The 14,347-nt window shown below is 39.3% G+C and overlaps 2 protein-coding genes across 2 annotated transcripts; both read right to left on the bottom strand.

The window, feature by feature from the left end:
* Window positions 1–2,668: 2,668 nt before the first annotated feature.
* Window positions 2,669–4,806, bottom strand: LOC128437952 (CD59 glycoprotein). The gene is made up of 3 exons (XM_053420264.1): window positions 4,658–4,806; window positions 3,463–3,570; window positions 2,669–3,156 (listed from the first exon to the last, which is right to left on the bottom strand). The coding sequence occupies exons 1-3, from the start codon at window positions 4,704–4,706 to the stop codon at window positions 3,005–3,007; spliced, it is 309 nt and encodes a 102-aa protein (XP_053276239.1). The 5' UTR covers window positions 4,707–4,806; the 3' UTR covers window positions 2,669–3,004.
* Window positions 4,807–11,152: 6,346 nt separating this feature from the next.
* Window positions 11,153–13,660, bottom strand: LOC128438172 (lymphocyte antigen 6S). The gene is made up of 3 exons (XM_053420612.1): window positions 13,323–13,660; window positions 12,235–12,342; window positions 11,153–11,670 (listed from the first exon to the last, which is right to left on the bottom strand). Exons 1-3 carry the CDS (start codon window positions 13,369–13,371, stop codon window positions 11,516–11,518), a joined length of 312 nt encoding a protein of 103 aa, XP_053276587.1. The 5' UTR covers window positions 13,372–13,660; the 3' UTR covers window positions 11,153–11,515.
* Window positions 13,661–14,347: the final 687 nt, after the last annotated feature.

The raw sequence follows: 14,347 nt of genomic DNA, 5'->3' as shown, positions 1-14,347 counted from the left end.
GTACACTCAGCACCCCATCTTGAGAGGAAAAAAACTGAAATGTAGAAATGTTTGCGAATTTATTAAAAAAGAAAAACTGAAATATCACATGGTCATAAGTATTCAGACCCTTTGCTGTGACACTCATATTTTACTCACATGCTGTCCATTTCTTCTGATCCTCCTTGAGATGGTTCTCCTCCTTCATTGGAGTCCAGCTGTGTTTAATTAAACTGATTGGACTTGATTAGGAAAGTCACACACCTGTCTATGTAAGACCTTACAGCTCACAGTGCATGTCAGAGCAAATGAGAATCATGAGGTCGAAGGAACTGCCCAAGGAGCTCAGAGACAGAATTGTGGCAAGGCACAGATCTGGCCAAGGTTACCAAATTTTTTTTGCAGCACTCTAGGTTCCTAAGAGCACAGTGGCCTCCATAATCCTTAAATGGAAGAAGTTTGGGACGACCAGAACTCTTCCTAGACCTGGCCGTCCAGCCAAACTGAGCAATCGTGGGAGAAGAGCCTTGGTGAGAGAGGTAAAGAAGAACCCAAAGATCACTGTGGCTGAGCTCCAGAGATGCAGTAGGGAGATGGGAGAAAGTTCCATAAAGTCAACTATCACTGCAGCCCTCCACCAGTCGGGGCTTTATGGCAGAGTGGCCCGACGGAAGCTCTCCTCAATGCAAGACATATGAAAGCCTGCATAGAGTTTGACAAAAAACACATGAAGGACTCCCAGACTATGAGACATAAGATTCTCTGGTCTGATGAGACCAAGATTGAACTTTTTGGCATTAATTCTAAGCGGTATGTGTGGAGAAAACCAGGCACTGCTCATCACCTGCCCAATACAATCCCAACAGTGAAACATGGTGGTGGCAGCATCATGCTGAATATGGAATCCAGCATCTGTCCTTGATCAATATGGCGGTGACGGTTCCTGGAGGACTGACGGCCTGACAGAGACGACGTCTTCCCATACCACCACTGTGCTGCTTTATTCCAACAAACATTTTAGAGATGTTCCCAAGTTGCCTTGAAATACGTTTGAAAAGTTGCTGTTGCACGAAATAAAACCGTGTGCTCTCTAATGTCTCATCTGTGATCAGTATGTGGGAATTAGGAGGTTAAAGTGAAGCCTCAAGACTCTTTAACAGGGCATCAAATACTAGTAAAAAACGAATATTTTTTAACAATAACTTTACTTTACTACATCTATAAGGAACAGGTAGTTTGACTGAAGGCTCTAACATGGATTCCTGCAAAGCCTCTATCGACCTCCATCAACAAAACAGGGAATAATAATTATTCTATTGCACCAAATCAGTTCCTATGGGATTTTATTTCTTTTTAGATGAATAATGTAACAATAAAAATAGTCTACACATGAGAAAATAAACATATGTATGGGTTAACTGTATGTGTACATGTATGATCCACAGATGAGACATCACTGTGAACAAGTGTCAAGGTTATTTTTATAATTGTTTCTCATTGCCCATTAAAATATCGAATCTAAAAATGATTAACTTTGTAACATAGTCTATTAATTTATTCATTCTTGAATTAACTTGAAAATAAATGCATTAATGCATGTTTTTCAATTTTTTTTATTAATTAATGAAATGATTTATGACCATATCCTTGTCACTTGTGCTCTTCCATGGAACTCATTGTGTCACTTTACAGGATCATTTCACTCCCCCAGCCTTAGCTGCATTCAGGTTCTGGGACGAATCCAAGGTGTGTCTCAGACAAAATAGCTTTCAGTTCCTGGACTATTGTAAGAGCTGTTTGTATTGAAAACTAATATTCAGTTTCCTTGTAAGAAACTTGAGACTAAAGCGATTATTCAGAAATACACCGAGCCACAGCAGCAGGATCCCGGCCAGTGTCTCACCACCAAGTGAAAGTGAAAGAGCTCCTGCAGTGTCCCAGACACGATTCACAAACCCTTTAATTAGCAGACACCTCTTACAAGTCTCTAAAGTTTCTTACAAGGAAACTGACTTATTGTTGTCGACATGAATAAATATCAGCTGTCAGTACAGCAGATTTACGACTCTTTTTTTATTTTTTTTATAGTCTACATTGAGTATTCAGTAGTTCATTAACTTGTTTTATCAACTAATGAATGTAACCTCTGGAGTGAAGGTTGGAATTTGCACTTCATCTACAGTCACTGCTTCAATGGAAATCCATCTGTGTGTGTGTGTGTGTGTGTGTGTGTGTGTGTGTGTGTGTGTGTTTGTTTGTGTGCATGTGTATGTGTGTGTCTGTGTGTGGGGGGGGGGGGCGCCAATAAGAAATCTCGCCTATAGGCCTACAACATTAGGCCTATAGCAGCTGTAATCTCTACTACACTACTACTACAGTTACTTTACCTAATGCTGCCATCTTGTGAGCATCTGGCGGTAGTGAGTCAGCGTATGGGGCCATTATTGTAGTACTAGGTAGTACTTCAACTCTAAATACATATTCTAAAATATTTTCTTTATACATTTTCAAATCTATTTACACACAGAGATTCTAAATACAGATCCATGTACACGTTTCCAAAAGATACAGACATACATACAGACAGACAGACAAGTGTTTGTGAAATTACTAAGTAGATAGCAACATCAAACCTTTTTATTATTAAAATCTATGTACAAATTAGAGCAATCATTGATCAGAACTTAAGTGTATTTTCTTGTAGCCATATTTATTGATTATAGGTACAACAATAACCCAGTTACACTATGTCTGCTTGTTTGTTCATCATCAGGTTCATCAAATCAACATGTTTATTATTTTATCCTGCTTGTTCATATTTAATGTCGTGTTTTGTCATTTTTTTTGTTGTTTTAATCAGGGATCCTAACAAAGCTGTTGCTGGTTGTAAAAAATAAAGAAAAAGAAATAAAGGTTTCATCCTGAGGAATATTGTGTTTGTCACAGATTTTTTAAATCAAAGTAGTTTTAAACTGAGTGAGAAAAAGAGCAGCATAGAAACCACAACATATTCTCAGCTGGAGCTTCAGAAAAACAGAGTGATGATGGCGGAAGACACCAGCAGGAGAATGACACTGGGACCAGTCAGTGCGGCGCTGTTACACAAGTCCCCCTCACAGCAAGCTATGGGAGCTACACATGCCACATTGGGTAGACAGCCCTTGTAAACCCCGTATCCTGCAAGACACGATTGGGGAAAAAACATATTATGATATTAAAGATACAGACACCAGACATTTAGTACATCCACATATGAACATAAAGCATGAAGACACACGGCCCTTAAGAATCAAGCCTCATTATGCACTGAGAATCCCCAACCAATCTGGTTTCCTCCTGTTTTCTCACCACAGTTGCATTCTGCAATATTTTCTGGCCTCGACCTGGCTACACAAAGTCCCTCGAGATAAAGTTTGGTTTTAAAGTGTGTTTGGAGTTCACACTTCTGGCCGCAGAAACGTCTGATGTGAAAGAACAACTCACCTTCTACTTTGAGAGAGCCACAGCGGTCCAAGCCGACGGCACAAGATTCGGTGTCTTTGCAGTTTGTAGACATGAGGCCTGTGCAGTTGTAGCATCTCAGACCACATGCTGCAGAGACACAGAACAAACAACCAGAGTCTCATCAGTGTTTGCTCTTCACAACGTTCACAGAGTTTCTGTTCAGTCGTCTGTGTTCTACGAGACAACGCTGCATTTTGAAGAACATTTCTCATTAAGAGAATGTGAAAATGTAAATATCTGCGTGCCCATGAAGGAGTAAAACAGGAAAGGAAACTTCAGTGTGAGTGCTTTCAAATGCTTTCTTTTAAACAAGTATTAAGTTTGTACTTTTTATTGTGACTTAGCTCTGTTACTATATAAAGTATGAATATTATATAGTCGAGAAGTCTTTTTTATTAAAGGCAATTGGGGAATGGCATCTTGGCTTGATAGTTCTCATCAGGCTTGGAAAGAAAATGAGTCAGTGAGTCTTTAATGTCACTGGTTTAAAATTAGAAAAAGTTCCAACCTCAACGACTGCGTTTGTCACTTTCCTGTTTCCTCAGATACGAACCACACTAACGTACCAGAGGCAGGTGTAATGAACCTTCGTGGTCATGCGACAATAATACATTTACTCGTTAGGTTTACTACAGAGCTCCAGCAATATGGATTTTTGGGGGCTGATGCTGACACCGATAAAAGAGAGTAAAATAATTTCTATTAAGATAAATTGGCCTCTGTAAGATAAGCAAAGAGAAAAATAGAGGAAGAGGAAATTCAAAATTGACTAAGAAGCAAAACGAAGTAGCAGTGTTCAGGAAAAAGAAATAAAAGGATCAAGAAATGAAATTAAGAATTGAAACAGAATATATGATAAATTAAATGGAAATACTCTTTATGCATTTATTATTTTATTCCTAAAATATCATCAAAGTATCAAGGTATCATCAAAAAAGGATTATATATATTTATAGTTGACAAATTTGAATGGTAACACTGATGTGTCTGTGATTAGCTCATGTTGGTGGATTTTTAACCAACATATTGGTCCGTTTACATTGTCATTGTTACACTTTTGGTTTTAAGAGGATAAAACCAACAATATTCAATGTGTTGCTGTTTCCAGCGGAGAAAACAAGTCCTTGGCGGTTTCATACTAAATGAAAAAACATAAGTTTGCCTCAGCTCTTACCTGTGGAAAGAGTCGTAAACAGAACCAGAGCTCCAAACAGCTGCATCATGAATGTAGAGAGGAAGAGTTTTTTTTAGAGAAAAGGAGCGGGACCTCTTTCTCTTATAGCTCAACATCCCCCCCCCCCCCCGGAACTTAGAGATTTGCATATCCTCACAAAGTGACCTGAATAACGTCAGCACTAAAGTGACATCATTATCCCCCAAACAACCATCATCTGTAGATTAACACTTTAAGGAAATCCAAATAAGAACTTATTCATGCTGGCAGAGAAAATTGGTCAGATCATGAGAAAACCCTCATGCATTTTGTGACATATCCAAACTTTCCCTCTTCCTGCTTGTGCTTTGTTGGCAGCCATCAGGCAACAAGATAATGAAAGCAAGGCCCAAATTATTAAGAAAAGAATATCAAGATTAAACAGAATCAGCTGTGGTAATGGGGCAGGCACTTGACACGGCTAAACTAGGTTTAATAATCAATTAATATGATTCAATGAAATAAACAGAAACTCCAATAATATCAGTTACCCAAAAATGGAAACATAAAACATAATGCAACCCATTCAAAAAGCCCAACATAAATACATCTCAAATGAAAAGGAGCTAATTCAATGAAATAAACTAATGATCACAAGCTAAATAAATGAAATAAACAATTTGAATAATGAGGAACTCAAATAATTCAGGTCAAAGAAAGGGAAGTAACCCAACAATCCTCTCATTCATCCAACATCTAACAAGTGACCCATGCTAAAGGGACCCAAACACTGTACAGCTTTTTCAGGTCCATGGGCGTCAAGGCGAAGCAGCCGAGGCGATGCACGGGAAGTGAGCTAAGTGATGGAAGCGCAGCATCAAAAGCAGCGAAGCAACAATCAGCTGAGCGAAAGCAACTAGGCAAAACAGCAAAACAAGGAAAAACAGCAGTGTTTCTGACGTCAATTACGAGTTGAGCAGCAGTGGTGTATAAAGTACTTGAAAGCCATTCTTGAGTAAAAGTACAGATATCTTACCTGAAAGTGACTCCGGTAAAATTTAAAGTCACCCGTAAGAAAGTGCCTTGAGTCAAAGTCTTAAAGTCGCTCATATTAAATGAACTTAAGTACCAAAAGTACCAAGTACCAAAATAAAAAAGTGTCAGTTAAGAAGAAATCCTGCAGTTCTGCCTCTATCAGCAGATAATTCACACACAGTGGAATCAAACACACAAACCACAGTCCTGATGAACACAAGCTGTCAAGAGGCAAGGTGAGCTGCACACACACACACACACACACACACACACACACAAACACACACACACTGTACTTTAGCTTCCACTGATTTCCTGGAGACTTATTTTAACCTTAACCATAGCATCTTGTCTAATCTTAACAAGCAATAATAGCAAAATATTAATATTAGCTGAATACGTTGACTCACATCAACTTTGACCTGACTGACCTTTGAGGGTGCAGCCTTTGTAAAGAGATGAAACAGATGTAGACCAGAAAACAAGGCAGTTTATTCACTTGTCAAAGTTAGCATTCAATTAGCATTGAATAAGCATTTTAGCAAAGGTGGAGCTGTTTGGTACGGTGCTACCCCCGAGGTAAATACTGCACCAACCAACACCCAATACACAGGAGTGTTTGAAGAGACTTTAGGGACCCCGGGCTCAAAGGGACCCAGGGGGCTTAACATTAAACCAACTGAACCCCGCCCCACCAAAAGAAGAAGAAACACATGAAACCAAACCACGTAACTCCGATCTTCCGATCACAGAACTGAAGTATTTCTCCCAATTTCCTGCTTATATTTAGCCCCTTGCTTTAGCCCCTTGAATCGCTATCGACTATTGTTGATCACAAGCTTTATTTCAAAAGCTGAAACACTTGAAATACTGTTGGGTCAATACATGATACATTGAGTTTGACACCCGGTGTATGCAAACAGAAAATAACACTCGCTACTCTCCTGAAATATTGTTCAATATGTATTTATTATATTGTTATTTAAATAAAAGTGACATTTCTCAATTGCCATTTTGAAATTTAGCCACCATTAATATAACATATAATATATCCCAATATAACAACACAAAATGTTGATATATTGGGACCAGATTATTTTTATCTGAACATGAAACGATAGATTACACCTCTAATTCAAAGGATCTAAGAATTCCCCGCAACTTCATTCATTACGAGACGGGCCCGATTGCGCATGCATGAGCGGACCTGTCGTGTGACTGTCGTAAAGAAAGTTTTTTTTTAACTTTCCGGTCCATTTAACACAAAGCTTCGGCATAAACATGGAGCGCTTTGAAGATGACGATGTCATCTTCCTTCTGTCAGGTAAGTAGTTTGTTTTGTATATTGTAACGATCTAGGTTTATTGTCCGAGAGCTGACGCAGCGAATGCGGAATCTGTTGATGCAGACAATGGAGTTCTATTCATTTGCTACTATTCCATTGTTTTGCCCCAGGCTGCGGCCCACGGTAGCCTGTGTTACCTGAGGTTTGAATAAATGGTTGGTGAAACCAGTTGAAGACGCTTAGCTCATCATTGAGGGACGCTACAATATAAATATAAACATAAACAGATAATGTAATGGTAAGGAAACTAACAGAAACCATGAATCAGCCCATAGAATAGTTTAACATGATACAGTGTAGGGTTAGGGTGAAAGGCCCACTGTAGGGCCTTCACTATACATTCAGTCTAAGTTTTGAGAGCTTCCCTATTTTTCGAGTGTGATAGTTTGATTTTGTGTTCTCAAATTAAGGATGGTTAATGAATTCTTTAGATTAACAAGAGATGTATGGCTACCGTTACTCCACAACATCAGATCAATGTGGTTTAATTTATAGTATGCAATATGACAATAATGTTTTCAAAACAAGATGTTAGGGCGTTGCGATACATTTTAAGTGACAATTTGCATGTTCTGTTCTTTAAACAAGGAGGATCCAAGTGAAGCTACAGGAGTTTCAGCAACGTCGAAAACTGGGAACAGTTTATTTTTTATTGATGAGGAACAGGAGGGCAGCCCCGCCCAAAAAGAAGAACAACTGGAGAGAAACAGAAGCCGGGTTTAGGGCACTACCACTGTTCCCCATATATGTAATATAATAGCAGATTGTTAAGATATGTGTGGATACCATGCAAAATGCATTACTGGAATAGATCTATGACAAATTTGAAGCTGAGAGGCTGTCTCAGGTGCAGCCTTCAGTGCCCTGCGTGCACACCCTCCATGTTGGCTTTTGCAGTGGATGACATCCGTAAACTATACGTCTTTAAGAGCCAACGCACCTGTCGCCTGTCTCACGAAATACATGTGCAAAGTTTTCCTCTGTTATGTATAATGATGACCCCCATCAAACATGATGTTAGCAATATTTACACCTTTAATTTATACTGTTTATTTCTGTCTACATGTGTGAATTTGCCTTCATTAGTTTTAGAAAAAGAGCGATGTTGTATGGGTCAGTGGGCGGAAGTACGAGACTTCGCAAACTAGTCTCTAAGCAAAGTAGACGTAGGCGTTGAGGTTGCTGTCTGCCATCAATGGTTGTTTGATTAAGGGACTGAATGTGTTCCATGCAAAAATGTTAGCATTTCCCTTATATCTACAAAAACTGCTTGTTTCACAGACTGCAGTTTTGTTTGGCTCCGATTGGTGTGTCCAAATACTAGCCGTATCTGCAATGGGTTGTGCGGCATTAACATTTTGTAATTCAAATTTTGTTTTGACAGACTGTGCAAAGGACCTTGAGAGCATCACCACTCTACAGGAAGACGCACAATGTCCTTTGACTCTGTTTACACAAGGTATACACAAAAAGGTTTGATTGTAAACTGATATTGGCCCGAATTCATTTTATTCTCCTCTTCACAAGGACCAACCAATTAAAATGACTTGCAGAATGACATTGATGCACTCTATTTGAGCATTAAGCAGCAAAGACTTCAGCTGTATCATCAGACTGGTGAGACAACACGATGCCAACTTTAATGCCAATTTCTTTTTGTAACATACTGTGACCAAATGTATTGATTACTATTTGTGTATTGTAAAAATAGTTAACCCATTTATATAAACAATTTTTTTGAATTACCGCACTGTGGTTGTATGACTCCGCTAACCAGTGCAGTTTCTGTGTAGGTTACATATCTCTACATACGTTTTCTCATATAAATGTCACTGTAACCTCTTGGCAACTGAAACCATAAGATGAGGTCATTGCGGCCTTGACCTTTTGACTTTAAGGCCAATAGTCAGTTGAACAACCCTAAAACATTTACGGAGACGGGACGTGAGGGCCTACTCTGCGTGCTCAAGAGAATTGAGCATTGCACAGAGATCAAGCCCAGCAGGCTGCAGCAGGTCTGACATATTCTGGAACGGCAACAATGTGTTTGGATGACTCCTCCTCTGAAGAGAAAAACATGGAGAGATAGTTCTCCACTGATGAAGAACTGTGAGTGCTGTGATTAGGTAAACGTGTGAATAACTGTTGCTGCACTGCTACTGTTGCTACTCCCTGGCAGCCTTATGAAGGCCTTGGCTAGCTGTTAGCTTTAGCATATTTAGTTTTTAACTGCCTGTCTGATGTTTATCTTAAAAAAAAAAAACAATCAGAGGGAACCATCTTCATAATTAAACACTATTGTTTGTTTGTGTCCTTCAGTTCTTCTCAAGTGAAGCTGTACCACTGTGCTCCAGCTCCACACTCCCTCCTGCAGCCTCCGCTCCTGATGCTAACCTCCTGTCCCCATCACACCAAGTCCTCAACTTTCTCCAGAGCTGCTCCCCCCCCCCCCCCCCCTCTGAAACCTCCCTCTCCAAAACACTATTTATGTAATTTTTAAAGCTTCTGAAGTCAGAAAATTACTTTCTTTATCTGAGGTTTCAGTTATTTATAGTCAGAGCAAAGCAAACAGCTCTGGTTAATTGGCGCCCATATCATATTATTTAAGATGTGTAACATCAAGCTTGTGTATCAGTGCTAAATACATCAAGTCATAAGTCAGAGTCCACCCTCTTGTTTACACAAAAATCTGGTGACCCAGATGTTTCACAATCAATCAAATTCAATCAATCAAATTTTATTTGTATAGCCCATATTCACAAATTACAATTCATCTCATAGGGCTTTAACAGGGTGTGACATCCTCTGTCCTTAACCCTCAGCAAGAGTAAGGAAAAACTACTAAAAACCCTTTTAACAGGGTACAAATATGTAGAAACCTCAGAGAGAGCCACATGTGAGGGATCCCTCTCCCAGGACGGACAGAAGTGCAATAGATGCCACGTGCAGGAGAACATCATCAATAATCAAAGTCTCTAGCAGCATTTGATGAGGGTAGACATCCCGAAGGACAACCCCAACATGACATGCCAAGCAGTCCCGCTGCAAGCACAGTCCATGCTCAGCAACCATCCAGACCACGATCCACCATCCAGACCAGACGCCACTCCAGTCCTCAGTCACCGTCCACCGCCGCCCACCAGGACCCATCACAAGCCACCACCGCGGTCCTGGTCCACCGCCCGTGCCCAATGCCAACGCGACACAGGGTCCGCCACCAGCACCACGATCAGCCCACATGACTCAGAATCCGCCACACTGGATCCAACACCGCGACCCCCGGTGCGCGATCCACAAACCGCAATCCATGGTGCGGCCACAGAGGCCCTGGATCTGTGGGTGATAAAGCAAAGGGATTCCGGGGAAGGGGGATAGGGATGGAGAAGAGGAAGGAGAAGCTGGAAAGAGAAGCTCCGTGTGTCATGTGTCATAAAATAGAACAAGTAATGTTCTGGATGCACTCTGAAGGTCAGAAGGTCGTATGAGAAACATTCTTAACATCAGAGAAATGAACACAGAGGATAGCAATACTTGGGCTTCTTCCAGAACACAAGTAAACACTTTGATAAAAATACAAATAAACTGCTATATATGACATATACCATTGGGTATCTTGATGTTTTTATACAAATACACAAAATTATAACACATTGTTAATATTAAAGTATTTCTTAATATTAAAGGATGTTTTGTCTCACAGTAGATTTCTCTCAAGTCGGCCAAGCAGACATCGGAGCAGCTGTAATCTAAAACACTCATTAATGTCAGTTATTCATAGAAATGTTACTTTACCTAATCTACTTAATTTAGTCAAAGCCAGTGTGCGTGTGCTGTGTGTTTTAAAAGGTTCTGGCTTTGCTGCCATCTGGTGGCAGTTAGTCAGCTATATGGGGCCATTATTGTAGTACTAAGTAGTACTTAAAATCTAAACTCAAAAATTGTCTTTACACATTTTTAAATATATTTACACACAGAGATTACAAATACAGATCATGTACATGTTAACAAAACATACATGCGACAGACATACAGACAGACAGACAGGTGTTTGTGAAATTACTAAGTAGATAGCAACATCAAACATTTTGCTATTCAAATCTATGTACAAATTAAAGCAATCATTGACCAGGACTTAATTGTATTTTCTTGTAGTCTTATTTATTGATTATAGGTACAACAATAACCCAGTTACACTATGTCTGCTTGTTTGTTCATCATCAGGTTCATCAAATCAACATGTTTATTATTTTCTCCTGCTTGTTCATATTTAATGTCGTGTTTTGTCATTCTTTTTCTATTTTTGTTAATCAGGGATTCCTAACAAAGCTGTTGTTGGTTGTAAAAATAAAGAAAAAGGAATAAAAGTTTCATCCTGAGGAATGTTGTGTTTGTCCTGATTCAAAACCTCTTTGTAGAGAACACGATCAATTCACAAGTAGTTTTACACTGAGTGAGAAAAAGAGCAGCATAGAAACCACAACATATTCTCAGCTGGAGCTTCAGAGAAACAGCGTGAGGATGGCGGAAGACACCAGCAGGAGAATGACACTGGGACCAGTCAGTGTGGCGCTGTTACACAAGTCCCCCTCACAGCAATCCATGGAACCTCCGCATATTATACTGGTTTGACAGCCCTTGGAAACCATGTTGTATCCTGCAAGACATGATGGGGAAGAAAACCAAGTCTACGCAACATATTATGATATTAATGATACAGACACCAGACATTTAGTACATCCACATATGAAGTTAAAGCATTAAGACACACAGCCCTTAAAAATCAAGTCCCATCATATATTAAAGAGCTCACAGCCCCTTATTATCCCAATAGATCACATAAGAGCATTCAGGTACCGGCCTCCTCTCCTGTGGAACTAGCTCCCACTCTGGTTTCAGGAGGCAAACCCCATCACTACGTCTCAATTCAGGGCCACATCATTTGGAGGCTGCATTTGAAAGCCCATTGCTTTCGCGGGGAGACTAAATGCGTCCTTCCATCCCAGAGATACAAAGACTCCAACGGTTGAACCCTTGCTTTTCCAACCTATCCCAGGATTCATTGCTGGATCAGGTGAGCCCTGAACCATCCCTTAGTTATGTTGCTTTAGGCCCAGACTGCTGCGGGACCTCCCATCATGCACTGAGCACCCCAACCGGTCGAGGAAGACGGCAATCTGGTTTCTTCCGCAGAAACGTCTGATATGACAGAACAACTCACCTTCTACTTTGAGAGAGAAACAGCGGTTGAAGATGACGGCACAAGATTTGGTGTCTGTGCAGGATTTCGGCTCGGTGGCTGTGCAGGTGTAGCATCTCAGACCACATGCTGCAGAGACACAGAACGAAACAACCAGAGTCTCATCAGTGTTTGCTCTTCACAACGTTCACAGAGTTTCTGTTCAGTCGTCTGTGCTCTACGAGACAACGCTGCATTTTGAAGAACATTTCTCATTAAGAGAATGTGAACAGGAAATGACCTGCATGCCAAGTAAAACAGGAAAGGAAACTTCAGTGTGGGTTCTTTCAAATGCTTTCTTTTAAACAAGTATCAAGTTTATACTTTATATTAAGTGGAGTTAAAGTACTTAGGTCTGTCACAATATAAAGTATGACACCAATTAAAGAGAGTAAAATCATTTCTATTATGATACATTGGCAAAGACAATATAAGCAAAGAGGATAATAGAGGAAGAGGAAATTCAAAATTGACAAAGTAGCACAACAAAGTGGCATTGTACAGGAAAAGGTACGAAATAAAAGTAGCAAGAAATGAAATTAAGAATAGGAACAGAATCTGTGATAAATAAGATGCAGATGGAAATACTCTATAAACATTTATTATTTAATCCTGCGTTGATTTATTTAGCAAACCCAAAGATATGTTGTTAAGGCTTGATATTTTACAGTTTAACCACAAACGTTATCTTCTTAAAAGCAAATTAGTAATTTTTTACATAAAATGTCAAGATAAATGGAAACACATCTTTTCTTCATTGTTTGTTCTATTCAGTCATGTGGGCAAACCTGGATGGTAACACTGATGTGTCTGTGAATGGTTTGTCAGTCGGTCAGTTTACATTGTCATTGTTACTCTCAAGGTTTTACAAGGATAAAACATACAATATTCAATGTGTTGCTGTTTCCAGCGGAGAAAACAAGTCCTTGGCTGTTTCATACTAAATGAACAGACAGTCAATCCTCAAGTGAACAAGCAAAAAAAGTTTGAACTTTTACAACAACCTTTAAACATCAACACATTTCTTTAAGTGAACATGTCAAAGTACATAAGTTTGCCTCAGCTCTTACCTGTGGATAGAGTCGTAAACAGAACCAGAGCTCCAAACAGCTGCATCATGAATGTAGAGTGGAAGATTTTCTTTAGAGAAGTGGAGAGAGACCTTTTCTCTCTCAGCTGCCCCCCCCCCCCCCCCCCCCCCTTTACTTAGAGATTAGCATTTCCTCACAAAGCCTCCTTCAAAGTGACCTGGATAACGTCAGCCCTAAAGTGACCTCATTGTCACCCAGACAACCACGATCTGTAGATTAAAACTTTACGGAAATGGACTAAAGAACTTAATCATGCTGGCAGAGAAAATTTGTCAGATCAAGAAAAAACTGTCATGGATTTTGTGACACGACTTTCACTTCCTGCTTGTTCTTTTCCTATTACAAAATACTCATGAATCCACTGAGCAGACAACCCTGAATAGAAATAAGAAGCAGAAACAGAGAGGACTCGTGACTGGTGACTCTTCAACCAACTGTCATCAGTTTGGTTACAGGAATGGTTAAGAAAAGGAGGTTATAAGAAGACGTAATTAAATGTGTTATTATAATTATAAATGTGTATCTGTGTCTTCTACATGCAGCTTGTCCAATTCACTGTTCACATTTATAGCTAAATCAATCAAAATAAATCAAGTTAATTTGTGTTTATAATATTCAAAACGACAAATAAAATCTGACAAAAAACATACAATTTGATTGAATTCAGTTTTTTTTCTAGAAAATTATCTTAATTATCATAAACATCAGTAAAGAGCTAAACAAAAATATCTGTGGGGGATAAAGTTATGTGAGTTTTCTTTAATGTATTTCTCTGTTTTTATTATTTACTTATAATGTTTTGTAACAATTAGTTTTGATCTGAATTACTAAAAAATATTTATAAACAATGATTATAGATTTTTAGACACTATGATCTTTTTTATGTTTTGTTTAAATTGGGCTTGAGACGTATTTCTTAGGAGTTTACTGTGGCAGTTTCACACTTAAAAAGACCGGAAGTAAGGTACCCAATTTCCAGACAAAACATGACAAGATAATGTAAC

The sequence above is a fragment of the Pleuronectes platessa genome, chromosome 4 (genome assembly GCF_947347685.1).
Source record: "Pleuronectes platessa chromosome 4, fPlePla1.1, whole genome shotgun sequence".
Taxonomy (NCBI): Eukaryota; Metazoa; Chordata; class Actinopteri; order Pleuronectiformes; family Pleuronectidae; genus Pleuronectes; species Pleuronectes platessa.
This window is presented reverse-complemented; position numbering and strand designations above follow the sequence as displayed.

Coding starts and splice junctions, on each gene's coding strand:
- LOC128437952 (XM_053420264.1), bottom strand. CDS start 4,706: ATGATGCAGCTGTTTGGAGCTCTGGTTCTGTTTACGACTCTTTCCACA. Junction 3,571..4,657: donor GTTTACGACTCTTTCCACAG/GTAAGAGCTGAG, acceptor GTGTCTCTGCAG/CATGTGGTCTGAGATGCTAC. Junction 3,157..3,462: donor TGGCTCTCTCAAAGTAGAAG/GTGAGTTGTTCT, acceptor CGTGTCTTGCAG/GATACGGGGTTTACAAGGGC.
- LOC128438172 (XM_053420612.1), bottom strand. CDS start 13,371: ATGATGCAGCTGTTTGGAGCTCTGGTTCTGTTTACGACTCTATCCACA. Junction 12,343..13,322: donor GTTTACGACTCTATCCACAG/GTAAGAGCTGAG, acceptor GTGTCTCTGCAG/CATGTGGTCTGAGATGCTAC. Junction 11,671..12,234: donor TTTCTCTCTCAAAGTAGAAG/GTGAGTTGTTCT, acceptor CATGTCTTGCAG/GATACAACATGGTTTCCAAG.